This window comes from Notothenia rossii (assembly GCF_949606895.1).
Source record: "Notothenia rossii genome assembly, chromosome: 7".
Lineage (NCBI taxonomy): Eukaryota > Metazoa > Chordata > Actinopteri > Perciformes > Nototheniidae > Notothenia > Notothenia rossii.
In genome coordinates, this window is record NC_136905.1 from 82,543,090 (window position 1) to 82,559,568 (window position 16,479).

At 39.1% G+C, this 16,479-nt stretch overlaps 1 protein-coding gene and 1 gene segment (V, D, J or C); one reads left to right on the plus strand and one right to left on the minus strand.

The window, feature by feature from the left end:
- Positions 1 to 2,886, plus strand: part of paplna (papilin a, proteoglycan-like sulfated glycoprotein) — a 49,643-nt gene extending 46,757 nt beyond the window's left edge. Inside the window, exon 28 of the mRNA XM_079691813.1 lies at positions 1,946 to 2,886. Coding sequence (XP_079547939.1) covers positions 1,946 to 2,106 — 161 coding nt within the window. The 3' untranslated portion in view covers positions 2,107 to 2,886. The remainder of the gene's footprint in view (positions 1 to 1,945) is intronic.
- A 4,375-nt stretch (positions 2,887 to 7,261) lies between these two features.
- LOC307046503 (immunoglobulin lambda constant 2-like) lies at positions 7,262 to 9,265 on the minus strand. The segment is given in 5 exons: positions 9,235 to 9,265; positions 8,693 to 9,040; positions 8,262 to 8,285; positions 7,377 to 7,483; positions 7,262 to 7,288 (listed from the first exon to the last, which is right to left on the minus strand).
- Positions 9,266 to 16,479: the final 7,214 nt, after the last annotated feature.

A 16,479-nucleotide genomic window follows, 5' to 3' on the forward strand; every position in this document is an offset into this window, starting at 1 on the left:
ACCAGGTTACGACATGCTTTTATTCAGTCACTGATTACCTGATTCCGATCAGCTGTCTGGCCTCCGGGCGAGCCCCTCCCTTCACTCCAGCAGCCGGCGCCCTAACCACACCCCGCTGCCACAAAGACAAAGTGTCTTGGTTTCTCTCCACCACGTCATACTAAACAAGACTTCCTGGATAATAATAATTACTTATATTTATTATAACACTTTTTCCATGACCCAAAGCGCTTTACAGATACACATTACACATACATACCAGACATACGTACATGTAATGGTCATGTAGCAAATTCAGGTGAAGTGTTTCGCCCCCCTTGACCAATGCAAAGCCCACTGCGCCACACCGCCCATCTTCACACCTCAAAGCCATCGAGGCGCTTGACAAGTAAACATTAATATCATACATGTACTGTGGACAGTACCCACAGGAGCAGTGGGTGAGGTGTCCTGACCAAGCACACAACGGCCTGCTGAGTGGCGGCGGAAGCGGGTTTCGAACTGGAGTTCCCCAAACCTCCCCTTGATCTGTTGATCAAACGCACAGCCCACTGCGTCACTCCGCCCCACAGATAAGGGATAAACAACCCTTGCTTGTTTGTTATGCCATGCAGGAGAACAAACAAACAAAAAACTACATGAAAACAATGATCTGGTCTGGCTTAGATTCCTAATTGACTTTGCAGAACACCACACAACGTTCTGTCTGTGATTTATGAAACTTTGTATGAAGAGATAAAGATTTTTTTGTAATGTTGGAGGCTATGTTCTTTATAAATATAAACGTGAAGATGAGGATGATGCGGTGGAACGGTAAGCCCTAAACACTAGGGATGTCCCGATCACCTTTTTTTGCTCCCGATCCGATTCCGAACATTTGATTTTGACAATTTGTCGATACCGATTTTTCCCGATCCGATCTTTATGCAATGCATTAAGAGAAAAAAAAGCATTCAAGTTGTCCCTTAAGGTTATTTTTTTATTTAAATTGGATATTCTATCCAACATGGATATAGCTTCTTTCTTTCACAGCAGCATTGGATCAGTTCAGTTGTGCAGCATTGGATCAAAACAAAATAAAGCTTTCAGTACTCGTTAGCTTACTGCTACAATTAGACACTGCGCCCACTGTGATGCCAGATTTGAGAGAAATAAGCAGGTCTATGAAAACAAGCCCCAAAGAAGCAACACATACATGATGTTGTGTAATTTGAAACCAAAACTAAGGCCTCAGGATGACTTTAAGACTTGAACATGGTCATTTTTGTTTTGTAACATTGAATACAAAATTTAAAAAAAAAAGAAATCCCGATCCCCGATTTTTTTCCTCCCGATTCCGATCTTTTGAAAATCACGTGATCGGCTCCGATCCCCGATCACGTGATCGGATCGGGACATCTCTAAACACCAAACATGGCGAAAGAAATTGTAGAAAAAATACTCTTCCTTTTATCAGTAATTCAATATAATAATACATTTATTAATAAAGGCGCCTATCAAGGCTCTCAAGGTCGCCGTACAAGATACACGAAAAACAACAAAAACAAAACACCAGAAAAACCAGACAATATAATCACTAAGAACAGAGGGTGTGATATGAATTGACGATGCAGATCTTTTTGTGGAGGGCCTTCAGTGTTCATAGTTTTGATTGTTCACTGTAAATATTGTTGACTTCATGTAAGGATGAGAAAACCCAAAATACACTTTCCATAACTGCCTATCCTCCAGTTGTTATGGTTGTCTGCACCATCTGAAGCTAACCTCTCTTATAAAATCTGTGTCAGTCTTTGCAGTCTACCTCGGGACTGTGGGAAACAGTATTTCGATCTTTCTGTGTGTACAAACATATTTTGAGATTGACAATAAAGTTGACTTTGACTTTGACACACAATGACTATATCAGAGATGTCCATCGAGCTAAACGTCTCTGTCTCCGCTGCAGATGAGGACGTCCCTCCGGAGTGTGTGGACCAGCCGGATCTCGCTAACTGCGATCTGATCGTCTACGCCCGACTCTGCTCCAACTTGTATTACTCAAGCTTCTGCTGCGCCAGCTGCACCCGCCACTCGCTGAAGAAGACGAGGGGGGGGAAGCTCTGGTAGAGAAACACTGAGGGATGAAGAGGAGGGGAGGACTGCTTTTTAAAAACACTGAACTTCTGCCAAAAGGGACTTAACGAAACACTGCTATCTGCAGCTAACGCGGATCACATGAGAGGAGAAGAAGGGACGGATTACTGTTTTCAAAGTTCAGGGAGTCTGTTCGTGCACTGCTGCAAAAACACTGACTATAAAAAAAGCCTTAAATCTTACCTTTTATTATTTGTTATTTGGAGTCACATAGTATTTATATCACAGTTTGCACAATCATCATCTTCCTTGTTTTTATTCTTTCCAAATATACCGTTCCATTCATAAATCTGGTATTCCATTAAGTAGAGTCTCATATACGTAGGTGCAAAACCCTCAGCAGGACATACATTTTTAATAATTAAATAACAAAATGTGGCTTTAAATTAAATGTGTGTAAATGTAAAAGTCTGTTGAAACTTTCCTCCTCTCTGAAATAAGTTATTCACTCCGCATGTTCTCTGTTTTCTAGAGAATTATTACATGTATTCCCTCCCAGCTGTCTGTTGTTTTGACCACAGCTCTTTTTTTAAGTTTCACTGATAACGGCTTGTTTTTTCTCCGTGATGTTTTATTTTTATGTAATTATTTGATTATAAAATAATATTTTGATAAAAACTCCCGCTGGTTTGTGTTCATGTGTGGCGTGATGTTCCTGTTGGCAACACAAGGGGGCGCTCAACGTGACAAAGTAAGTCATATAGTTATTTACGTTTGTTACTTGCAAATTAATAAATGACATTTTTTAGATTACATGATTTACCTTAATATATTTCAAGTGTATTTACTGACGCATGCTGGTGTTTTAATGTATCATATGTTTTTATGCCATGTTTTTCTCTCGCATGTTCTCCTTTTTACTTAAATATCAGCCATGGTGGAGAGTATTTTTACTTTAATAGGTACTGAACTTAAGTACACTTTTAAGGTACTTGAGTATTCTTCAATTCCGGCTACTTTGTAAAGGCAGAAAAGACCCGACGGTGCGGCGCACACCACTCCGAATAGGGCGTGCCCACGCTCATGTTCGGCCTGACTCCCATTTACAGCCGATTTCGGGCCGGTGTATCTGGGCCTTAATGTAGTAAAGGAATCTTTTTAATATAAAAAAAAAATCATATATGTTATTCGGAAATTAGCACACTTGGTACATTACATTTATTCTGAAGCTAAAACTTTTGCACATGACTTAAGTTGGATTTAAAATGCAGTACTTTGACTTGTAGCAGAGTATCTATGAGAGTCCTCTCCTCAGATCATCAGCAGCTCAGGTGTGTTTCCTCACCTCCAGGTGTGTCAGGACCATCAGGCAGCTGGTGAGGCACACTGATGATTAAATGGACAAATGAATTTCTCTCAGAGCGTTCAGGCTGTTTTTCATTCATTAGAGAGCTCATAGTTTGAGGATCTATCAACCAACAGAAGCTTTGGTAAGGTAAGACTTTACTTCCACATGTTACCACAGATCAAATAACAAAAAAGACAGTTCATATACGTTCATATTACACATGGCATGACGTGAGCATGTTTTTGATACTATTTGTTTGCAGATATGTTATTCGTAAAATATCAAAAGACACTTTCAAAAACGTATTTCTTACCAAGGTTTCAGGAAAAGTTTGAAAAACACTTCATGTCACTTAATGTAAGAAGCTACTCGTAAAACAGCACGTATTAGTTTTATATATAGATATATTTATGTGTGTATAGAAAGTAAAGGTAAGTTTGGTGTTGTTGGAGGCTTTGTTGTTTATGTGATGAGAGCGATCTTAAGGTGAACTTGGATGATGAAAGCAGATCATAAAGGACTAAAGATGAGTATTTGCAGCAGCGAGAGGATGATCAGCTGACAGATGTTAGAAGTTTCTGTTGAGGACACACACACACACACACACACACACACACACACACACTTTCCTGATTGTGACTCCAGTGATCACTAGAATGTTTTTTTTAAAGAAACACTCGGAGAAAATAGAACGTTTGTGTGTTGTGGTTTTAACTGACAAAGTCTATATTTACAGGTTGAAAAGTAACTAAGTATTTAGTCGGGTATACTTCACACTGCTCACTTCTGCTGCTACTTTATACTTCTTCTAATATCAGAGGCAAACATGGTACTTTTTACTAGTGGTGTAGTCAAGACCACCTTCACCGAGACCTACAACACTTATATAACTTGAGTTACTTGCACACTTCAATTTGTAGCAGAGTCATTATACTACCTTTTACTCGAGTAAAAAACGTTAATACTTCCTCCACCACTATTGATTAGAGAAGCATTCAGTCATACTTTAGAGTTGAATCTGCATCCTCTCATTCTCTACCAAATAAATTAAAACCTATATATTTTGGGATTTTGTTTCCTCTTAGTGCTTTTAACATTCTAGTATTTTATATTATTTGATTATGATTTCATTCTTCATACATGTATCCAACATGGTTCTGTTTTTTTATTTCATTTGACTCCCTACAGCAGGGGTGTCTAACTCAAATACACAGTGGGCCAACATTAAAAAATGTGTACTAGTCGAGGGCCGGACTGGTTCAATGTTTATTGCAAAACTTATTCAAATGAACTTATTGCACATATTAAACCTGGAACTAACAAAGCTTCAATGATTGCCTATAAAAACAACATTAAACATTAAATAATCAGTTGATTCATTTCTTATGGCTCTGTCTGCAGCTTCTCCAGAGTCATTTCTTATGATTACATTTTCCCACAGGCCAACAACATCTTCAACAAAACTATTTCCCTCAAAGAGAAACCAAACATGCCCTGTTGTCGTGAGAGAGAAAGTGCAGAAGGAAACATCCATTAAAGTCAGTGTGCTGCTCTGTGATGCTAGCTCAGATACTTGGCATCTCATCTTGGGGTGCAAGGTCATCAATGTTTGGGCTCAGGCTCTGAGCTGAGGAGACCCTCAGGATGGAGTGAAGGTGTGCGTGCAATACACCGGCGGGCCAGATCTAATAGGAATTTAAAATTATCCTGCGGGCCGAAATTAAATCCACCAAGGGCCTGGTTTGGCCCCCGGGCCTCGAGTTTGACACATGGGCTCTACAGGATGTCGTGCTGCTCACTCTAACTTGTGCTTTTAAACGTGCTCTATATAATAACCTACATGTGTGTGCAGCAGAGGACATGAACAGCTGTTTTCTAAAGCAGCCTGATGGAGCTGTGTGTGTTCAGTTACACAGGAAGTGCAGCTGTGTGTTCCTGCAGACGGAGGTTTCAGATCTGCTGCTCTGTGACCACTTCCTGTCTCTGCTCTCTGCACAACAACACCTCCACCTGCTGCACCGCACACACACACACACACACACACACACACACACACACACACACACACACACGCACACACACTTCCTGTCATACTGACACTGTTTGAACTGAATGAAAAACGTCTTTGTTTATCGAGAGAATGTAAACCGCTTCAGATATATCATCACCATGAACCTTCCTCACTTCATTACTGACATTACCACCATTCTTTTTTATTATACAAGTTTTCTGACATGTTATGTTTAAATATGCTAATGAGGCATTATGTGATGCTGACCTTTGGTGAATTTAGGAGAAATCTGCTGACACAAACAGACAAAGTTAATAAAATAAACTCCTAAATGTGGATTTTTAAAAGAAATTGCCCAAAATATCAGCTTGTATGCGGTGTTACTTATATCTGTAGTGGAAGCAATTTGTTTGGTGAACATTTTGTCAGAAATATACTTATTATATTATTTCAACCTTCAAATTAATCTTAAAATTGACCTTTGCACAAATAAACTTTCTTCTTTGTCTGTAGAGTCTCACCAACTTCACTTCATCAACTTGAATAATGTCAGATGAACTCCTTAAAATGTATAAATAAAACAAACAATGACATATGATCAAATGTCACTGGAGTCAGTCCCCTCTCAGACCAGACGAGATGTTTCCACCTGATGTCGCTGAGAGACGAGCGACTTCTCAGAAAAGAGGCGAGCAGCTAAAAATACTTCTGTGGAAAAAGTGACGATCAGTGAGAGACGTTTATATCAAATCAATCATTTAGGTCAACTGCCGAAAGTATCTGTGTTATTTTGTGTATTTAAATCCACCGTTATGACATTACGCATACCTGTTTAGAGATACACTGAATATAAATAACGTTTTACTCTCTGGAAACTTCCTGAGCACTGGAACAAAGTACGCATTGCAATTGTTTTTATTGCAATCTGAGACATGATCGTGGAGGGTTGATAATTATTTAATTATAACTCATTATTATTGATAAATATAAACAATTATTATTGTGTGATTGTTTTTTAAGTCTGTATCTTCAAATTACTTCATTAAAAATGGTATTTTTGCTGATGGGTTGTTTTGTTGCTATTTATTTCTTTAGTATCTATTTCTTTGTATGTAAGTAGGCTCCGTTATTAGAGTCCTTCCTTTGTTGGTTGCCCGTTGACCCCACGCCCTTTTGGCCCTTTAGTTTGTTCAGGCCTTCCATTCTTCTCTATCTCTTATACAATAAAACTATTTATAATTATTACCAATTCCAACTGGTGTATGTTGCTTTCCTCTTCCCCTAGTTGGGACGTAACAAACACATATTTAGCTTTTATTGTGCGAATGTATTTACATTAAAACATTCCTTTGACACTCATAACATTCCTTTGCCAGGTACGCACATCCAACATAAATCTGTAAAAGCAGAATTTGAACACTGTTTCTGTGCTCCTACGATATGTGTGTACATTGTGCTACCTGCCATTTGTATATCGCACTGGTCCATATTGTGATTTCAGCCACATGTCACTTCATGGTGCGCCTTAATGAGTCATGTAATAACAGTCTTATAGAGAAATGAAAGCACCTGATTGATTGGATGAAAGAGTTTTATTGATGAGAAAATTAAGCGAACAAGCGATACACAAACACAGAATCAGTATAAGAACAATTTATAATGTTGAAGTATTTCAATGTCATATTTAGCTTTAACAGGAATATGGGTTGAATGGGAAGAAAGGCATGCAGACAGACAGACCTGTGGTTATATCACTTCAATGTTCTCACACCGTTTGATTTACAGAAGCATTACTGATGCCCTGGATCTATTTCCTCCGGCCTCGGCTCTCAGTTGTTCTGCTTCCCCGCTGATCCCTGCAGCACACAGACAGGAGGAGTGTTTTTAAGTTACATTCATTCACGTAATGGAAAGCCTGTTTGATTCATTCAGAAGTGAACCAACCTGCAGCCTCCACAGCAGGAAGGCCACGCCGGCGCCGTACACGCTGCTCTTCACGATGAACACAACGTACGACAGTTTGGCCGCCTGGGTCGTCTTCAAGTATTTCTCTGAAGGAACATTTAGATATTTAGAGACATGAAGAAGAGACATATATGCACTATGGTTGATATTATACATGAGTACTAGCCTACTGCATGTGTGTCATTTACACTTTTGGAGAGAAGGCTTATTTTGTTGCTATTTGTTTCACATTTAATTCCTCACAATTCCTTACAGACTCTCTGTCCTTAGACCCTCACAGGAACAATTAAAAACTTCAACAATAAAAAACAAACTGTTGTAAAAACATTGCACAAAGAAATTTTGACTTACAAATTAAAAAGCTTTAAGAAATGTGCAAAAATAGGAAGACGTAAAATGCAATGTTACTAAAGAATAAATAAAGTGCAATGTCCTCAACTTCAAAGAACCCCCCCTCCCCCCCCCCCCGGCTCACTCATGCATGCACTGATCAGTAACTTTGAATATTTCTTACATTAAATTGATCAACAAAGATACTCAACACAACAAATATAATGTCGATATGTTCACTTAAAAGAATCCAAACCAGTCAGTGTGCATTAGTTACAAAAGGATTTAACCTCTCATTTATTCCTTTTTAGTTTGTTTGTTGAGTTTCCTGTTTTTCCCCTGATCTTAGTAACCATGTACTCTGACCTCAAACACCCCCCACCCCCCATCACATTGCCTTATATTGTTGAAGACCATATGAGATCTTTTTGTAACGATGTGACCCCCTGATGCCCCCACCACTCTGTACACACAAAGTGACGCACTTGTATATTTGTGTTTCTGAAAGCACTGAATGAGCTACAGTATATTTACCTCTGGTCATGGCTACCTGCGTACCTGAAAGAAGAACAACATGGATTAGGTTCAGGTTCAGGTTCTTTATTTGTACCCGTAGGTAGATTTAGTTTGCAGATAAAAAGACAAGGGATCCATCCTGACACGCTCTAAAGACAAACACAGACACATCTCTAATAAAAGTACACCCTGCTCCGTCTAATCTGAAATTATTTAAAAATGTTTAAAAAGAAAAACACTCGTACAAACAGGGACATTCAAAATTCATAATTAGGCCTAGATAAATAAATAAATAGGCATCTGTGTGACGCTCCTATGATTTTTTTAATTTGTGCAATAGCTGCTGGGATCAAACTGTTTGTATATCGCTTCGTTCTCCGTCTGATTGGACGGGACAGAGGATGTCCTTATACTAAAAACTCATTCCTTTTAGTACTTGAATGCCTCACCTTGGACCCCCTCCACCCAGCCTTCATGGTGGCTGGTTTGTGACCCGTTGAAGAAGCTGACCCTGCAGGTGAACTTCCGGTCCGGTGTGAACCAGTCTGAGGCCGAGACCCTCAGCCTGCTGCTGATCTTGTAGGTCTTGTCTTGCCGCAGGGCGCTGCTGTCGGTGGCCACCCCGCTGCTGACGGCCCCCTCGCCCACCTGCCAGGACACACTGACGTGGTCCGGGTAGAATCCGCTGGCCACACACACCAGGGTCTTCTTCCTCTTACGGTCTTTCTGGTTCCTGCACTCCTTTGCTGACGGAGGGAACACTGTGACTGTCGGTACAGAGACATCATGGCCTGGTTCTGCAGAGACAAAGGAAAAAGTAATGAAATGATGACTTTATTCCAATCCAACTTCATTTCTATGGCACATTTAAAAACAACAGAGTTGACCCAAGTGCTGTACATCAATATAAAAAAGCAGCGTAAATACATTTAGACCAAACCGATAGGACAAGAAGAAAGGAATGTAAAAGCACGAGACAATAAAAGCATACTTAGAGCCACAGAGTGAAAACCCTCATACATGATGTCAAAACAGAATAGAAAATAGAAAACCCCATTTACTCAAGATTCAAAGGCTTCATATGAACAGTAGCTTCAGTGATATGACAATCTAATCTCTAAGTCCCAAGCTCCTCCAACAATGCAACATAAATATATAAAACAATAAAACAAATTAAAAAAAGAATAGAATAGTGCAAGATTATCACCGATGTGCAATTGATCCGGATGAAGTCAACAATATACATATTAACTATATACGTACTTTATAACTTAGATGACCTAATATGTATATATGCTGACAGTTATTTTACTCTTATTTTTACTCATCTCCTATTTCATAGTCTTTTAATTTTTTTCTTGATTTTCTTGATTTTTGATTTTATTAATCTGTGTGAATCTTTGCTGTCCTGTTTTTTCACGCTTACCCTGTTGCTGCTTTGAACAACTGAATTTCCCCTCGGGGATTAATAAAGGTTCATCTTATCTTATTTTACATGTCAACAAATAAATACAATAAGCTAAATGTTGCAGAGAATGTTGTAAATGCATTATTAAACAAACAGGAATAACAGGTTTCAGATTTAGCTAACGGCTGATTCTATGTGCAGTCTTTGGGCAGGTGCTTAACAATCCAACAACTTCAAATATTAAGAAGTCTCTATCGCACTAACGATTATAAAACAGATGCACATGGACAGAAATCACAAAATGAAAGCTGCGTATTAGATACAAAATCTTAATGCAAGAAGACAAAGAGACACTTAACAGAAATGTCACATAAAACCCGACAGGTTACAGAATTAAACTTAGTTTTTCTTCATATATTTTGTTGTTTCTTAAAGTTATTGCAGAGATCTTACCAAGTACAGTTAGTTTAGTTCCTTCTCCAAATTCAGCAGGATATGCGTTTGAGCACACCGCTCACTGACATGTCAAAAACTGCCAACGTCTAAAATAACACTTATTTTTCGGTTGTTTTTTTATAGCAAAATACGCTTTCCACTATTAATTACATATAAAGTAATCTTACCAAGTACAGTTAGTTTGGTTCCTTCTCCAAATTCAGCAGGGTAAGAGCCGGAGCACAGCGCTGACTCACATGTTAAAAACTGACAGCGGCTGAATTTACCTCCAACTTTTGATTGTTTTGGGGCTTTTTTAGGTTCTACACTGAGCAGTACATCATTATATTACATGACCTTACTTATAGACTCCATTGTCTTTCACGTTTTGATGCATGGAAGGGAAAACTACGTTATCCATCTGGTTAGTAACTGAGAAAATGTCTAAAACCCACTTTTAAAGCTAAAAAATCTTCTTCTTACTTCTTACTTAAGAGGGAATAGATTTATCTCACATTTTTACATTTTCTTTTGCAGTTTTGACTCAAAGCAACACAACGCTGCTGCAGAAAATTAGCAAACAAGACATTAAAACAACCCTGAACTATAATACTCAGATCTTAGTTAAGAAAAGCCCAGATAATAAACATGAATATGAAAGATTGTTATAATAGTTCTTACCCAGCACTGTGAGTTTGGTGCCTCTGCCAAAGTAAGCAGGGTCGTAGTTGTTCACACTGAAACAAGGCTTCAGGAAAACTGCTGCGCTGAAGCCTCGCTACTGTCTGCGCTGTTTTCCCAGTTACTTAAACCATTATGCACACATTCAAGTACAATAGATACTTCATTTAACTTGACATCGTTTAGTTCCTGATTTAAGTTATTTTTACAGCCTGAAAGTAAGAAACAACTTGGTGCTGACTAGTTGTTATATATCCTCTAAAACGGTGAGTTTAGCTCCAGAGAAAGCTCCTGGCTGAACTCAGAGCTGATCAGAAGTCGCTGTGAGAGAAATAATCTGGAGCTCAGCCAGGAGATTTACTGCTGTGCTGTTTTACTGCTCAACAAAGACAGCGTGGCACAAACTTCCACCATAACGTCTTTTCGCACTTTTTAAAAGCAGAATACTTCATTTCCTACGACCAAAGACAAGTTTTAAAACATATTTTTTACATTTGTCTTACTTTCTTTCAGCAAATAAAGTATTCCTCCTGCTCTGAGAGACGTTTCTCCTGCAGCGTTTCTTACCTAAAACAGTGAGTTTAGTCCCAGCTCCAAAGTAAGCCTCGGAGTATGAGCACAGAGACTTTCCACTGTCACAAAAACTCTCCCTGCTGCCTCTCTGCCTCTCTCTCTTTCACTTAATAACTACTTACGTCTCTCTCTGTCATGCAAACATTTCATATTTTGCAACAAAGTCCAAACCTTCGGGACTTCTTGTCGCTTTTTATCACCTATCCATGCTTTCCGTGGATATGTTTTGTTTATTTGATCTAGTAGTATAACACATTGGTGACTAGTCTGTTTCGAACCTTAGAGTTTCTTTGCAGTGTCAGAAACGTCTTCACAACATCATATCTTAACACTATTTAATGATCTATTAACAGAATTACATTACGTTTCCTTAAGAATCGATCCTGAATCAAAGCTTTGCAAAGGAAAATGGAACCATTCTTGACTTCCTTCACCCCAAAGAAAGCCTTGTTTGCATTGTCACAGTGCAAAGATACGGAACAAATGTAAACTCAATTCAAGTAAAACTGACAAATATTTAATAAAGTTTTAACATGTTCTTACCGAGAACTGTTAGCTTAGTTCCTCCACCGAAGTAAGCCTCTGAGCTCTGAGTCACAGTGAACCCGATCAGTGTCTAAAACTGCTCCACATGCTGCGTTACTTTAAAAATATTTTTTGTGGTTTGAAAAGTAAGTGGCCTTTGTTAGGCCACTTACTTTTCAAACCACAGCCTATTTTCTTTACAAGGAGTTTAAGACAAACCTCTCAAAACAATGCTATAAGAATTGATATGAGTAGACGTTGGTTTCTCGACTGAAATGATGTTTTCCGTTCGTGTTTAAACCAAAGAACAAAACGATTTGAGCTACACTTTTGGACACACTAACCTTTTTTAAATGTCATTTCTTACCTACAACGGTTAGCTTAGTTCCTCCACCGAAGTAAGCCTCTGAAGCACCAGTCACAGTGAACCTGATCCGTGTCTAAAACTGCACGACCTGCTGCTTTTATTTAGAAACGTTGCTTTTAGTTTTGTAATAAATGCAACGTACCTTTTCACCAACAACTGCAGCCGGTTTTCTTTACAATATTATTTTAGGAACCTCTCAATAACCCGTTCAGACTTTATGTTACTAGAGCGGTCGGTTTTTACGTTAATATTTAAGCTTAAAAAACACAAATAGTAAGCTATAACTTAAGACAAAAATATTTCTTATTAGAATTTGTGTTGAGTCTTACCTAAAACCGTTAGCTTAGTCCCTCCACCGAAGGAAGCTTCTCCACCACCAGAGTCACAGTGAACCTGGTCCGTGTCTAAAACCGCTCGAAACTCTGCTTTTTGTGTCTATTATAATAACTTTCTTTTATTACCACAGCCTGTTTTAACACGTTGAACGCATTACAGTCATTTCTTTTACCACCCTGTTAGACTTTATGTTAACTTACAAAGTCAGTTTTGTTCCTTGGACGAAATAAGGCTTAACATTTCAGAACAAAAAACTTAAACGAGACTTAAGTGTTTGAAATTTCTTTTAAAAAAAAGAGTTCTTACCTAAAACAGTTAGCTTAGTTCCTCCACCGAAGTAAGCTTCACCCACACCAGTCACAGTGAACCTGATCCGTGCTCAAAACTGCACAACACTTTTTTTTTAAAATGTTGCTTTTAGTTGCTTTTAAACCTACTTTATTGGGTTTTATTTTAAATCCTAAAACCAACCTTTTCTCCACACTAGTCTGGTTGTTGAGAAAAACAGTTTTATGTTTTGTTAACGCTGTAAAAACATCCCTGCTTTAGCACGTTTCATTTCTCTTGCAGGTGAATTAATGAGAATAAACGCAGAGCTCTTACTCACCGAGGACAGTCAGTTTGGTTCCCTGTCCGAAATAGGCTTCGTAATTGGCACAGAGCTGAAGCTTGATATCAAAAAGCTCTGAGCACAACTTCACGTATTAAGTGTCTTCACGCACCACATAAAGCTTTACACATTTAGTTAGCTACATTTGAGCGATCATCGACTTACCCAAAACCGTCAGTTTGGTTCCTTTCCCAAAGTAAGCCTCGTTTGCATTGTCACAGTGCAGAAACACTGAGCATGAAACTCTCAGGTCTTTCTCTACCAGAACTATCTTCGTCTTTTTTTCACCGATACTTCTGTTGAGTCTTTGAAGCAATGTTGATTTTATAGTAGAATAAAAGTGAAATATTTACCTAAAACTGTGAGTTTGGTTCCTTTTCCAAAATAGGCCTCGTTTCCAGAGTCACAGTGCTAAAATACTGAGCATGAAACTCTCAAGTCTTTCTCTAGAACTATCTTTACTGATAAATCTGTTTGAATGAATATTTTAAGGAAATGTGACATTTATCAAAACACAGTGTTAGTGAAATATTTACCTAAAACTGTGAGTTTGGTTCCTTGTCCAAAGTAAGCAGGATCAGTGTAGCTCACAGTGTTCTCCCTTCAGGTCAATATATAGACTCTTTCACAACAACAGTATTTTCCTTCACTTTCACAGCAACATTAAAACGATGTTACGTTTGTAGCATGACACTGAAGCAGGGAGAGAAGCTACTTACCTAAAACTGTGACTTTCGTTCCCTTTCCAAAGTAAGCTTCAGTTCCAGAGTCACACTGAGAGTCTCCTCGACCAAAAAGTCTCCAAACTCTCCAGAATCAGCCCGTTGAGACTCAGAGTGATAATCCAGAGGAGGAGGAAGGCTCAGACATGCAGGACAGGATTCATAATGTCCTAAAGTTCAAGGTTTCTGTCGAGACGAGAAAGAGAGGCATCCAAATGCTCCACATATAAATAATAAGATCATTTTAAAACTATTTCTTCTGCAGATTTTGTCCACATGAATTGTGTTTTGACTGCCAAAGTGTGCAGTGAGTTTGAACCCTTGATATCCGTCCTCCCCCCCCCCACAGGGAGCCTGCAGCACGAACACAGGGGCTGTTAACGGAGGAGGTTTTTGTACAGCGGCTCTATAGGATTGTATCACCGTGGCCCCCTGTCCCCACGGTGAAAAAGCATCAGACAAAAACCTGAAGTCTCTCTGCTTCTCTCCCCCCTCCCTCCCCCCAGCGCCTCCATATCTCAGCCTCCATCTCTCTGTGTGGTGCGAGTGTGTGTGTGTTTTTGTGTGTGTGTCTCTACTGCTGCTATTTCTGTGACAGCTAAGAAAAGAAGAGGGAGGAAGGAGAAGGGAGAGAGGTGTTTGTGTTCAGAGGGAGGGACGTCTCTGCTGCCCACCTCTTCACCCTGCAGCGTCAGAGACACTTCACTGAGACACACACTCAGATGTGAGGCTGGAGTCGTGGATCCTTTTTCTGCCTTAAAAAGAGCAATGTGAACAATGTCTCAGAGTGACATGAAAGCTATTTATTCCTCACTAACAAATAATCCCCTCAAAGTAATAGTACACATTTAGTACTTAAGTTGATTTATTTTGTGCTTATAACGTGAATCTGAAACATGCCAACTAATTTTAGGGGACTCAAATATGTCCTTCTGAATTGAGTTGTTGGTATTTGTATTTAATATTTGCTCCCTATAAAACACTTTAAGTTAAACATTGCATTACATTAAATCATGATAGTATATTTACTCTTTTAAAATGTGTGTTGTGCAAACATTGGTTATATTTGTTTTATATATTCTTAATTGTGAGATGTGATATTGTTCTACAGATGTCCATACAGTATTATGTAAATATGAATTGCAGCTTATTCAGACTTATCTCAGTGTACATGTAACATGTTAAATTAAAAATCAAGCAAGCCAACAATTTAGTATTGCTAAAAATCCAATAATCAATAAGTGGATTGACAGAAAATTAATTGGAAACGTTTGTAAGGTTGGAGTGACATGAATTATTAGTAATAATGTTGATGTTTGGACTGCTGGCTGACCAAAACACTGCTTAATAGCGACGGTCTTTTTTTCCTCTGTAGTAAATATTGACTTTGACACATCCTGACTTTTGAAAAGCTCAAGGTGATTTGTATTTGTATTCTAAGTGTAATCCCTCATGAACCCTGAAGAGGTCAGTGTATGACAATCTCTTCACAACACTTTGATCCTGTCACACAGAATAAAATAAAATAAAATAACAGACACTAAAGCAGAGATTGACACAGATGAAGGTCAGTCGGACTAAAATACTGAGTAGGACCAGAGATCTTTACCACACTGACACCCAGTAGCGTGGCGTGGGGAAAAAATTAGGGGAAGCCAATAATACGTCCTTTCTTTTGGGGTGGGGGGGTGTGGTGGTCAATGTAATAAGGTAACCAGATGAGTGATTACAGCGCCCGGCATCATTTTACACACATTTGTATCATACAGATGCAGGACTTACACACGCCTGTTATCTAACCGACAGGTCCGCACGCACTCTCCAGCCGAAACTCTAATAAGCATTCATTCACAAACTAAATCAGGAGACCTTTAACGTTTTACGTCCGGTTCGCTCCTTTGTTCCTCGCTGTACACAGCTCCAGTTTGGGCATTGGCCTGTCATCAGATTGTATTTGTTGTTGCTGCTGCAGCGGAAGTTTAGTACAATTATTTTTGATTAAATACTCCAAATCTCCACCCTCCATAATTGCACTTGCTTCAGTTGCTTGCTACTTTCTAACGGCGGTAAGAGTGGTGCAGTGACGCTATCTATCTTCTATTGATTAGATTTATGATTCGAAAATTATAAAAGTAGGGTAGACATGTGGATATTATCCGACTGAACAAAACGTGCATTTACCTAACAGGTTCGTTTTCCACTGACCTTTTTTCGAGCTATTTTCCAAAACCCTGTGGAGAAATCCCATTGCTATTTTGTTGAGGGAAACCGGGCGCAGCTTACTTCCGCTTTTTGGGACGCGTCACTGCACCACTAAGTTGATGCGATTTGATTGGATTGTGAGGCAAGGGAAGCCAGCCACCTCTGGCATCCCTTGGCATGGCCCTGACCAATCACAGGTTGGCAGGGGCATGACGTGAGCCTCATCTGATTGGTCAATCCCTCCATTTTTTTTCACCAAGGGAAGCAAATTTCGGCTGGCCTCCTCTCGCAACAGAGAGTGCAATCTACTGTTTCACCATAACATCTAGAGGGGCGCTGTTTCACTCTTTGTAAAATACTCAATGAGAATGGGGGAG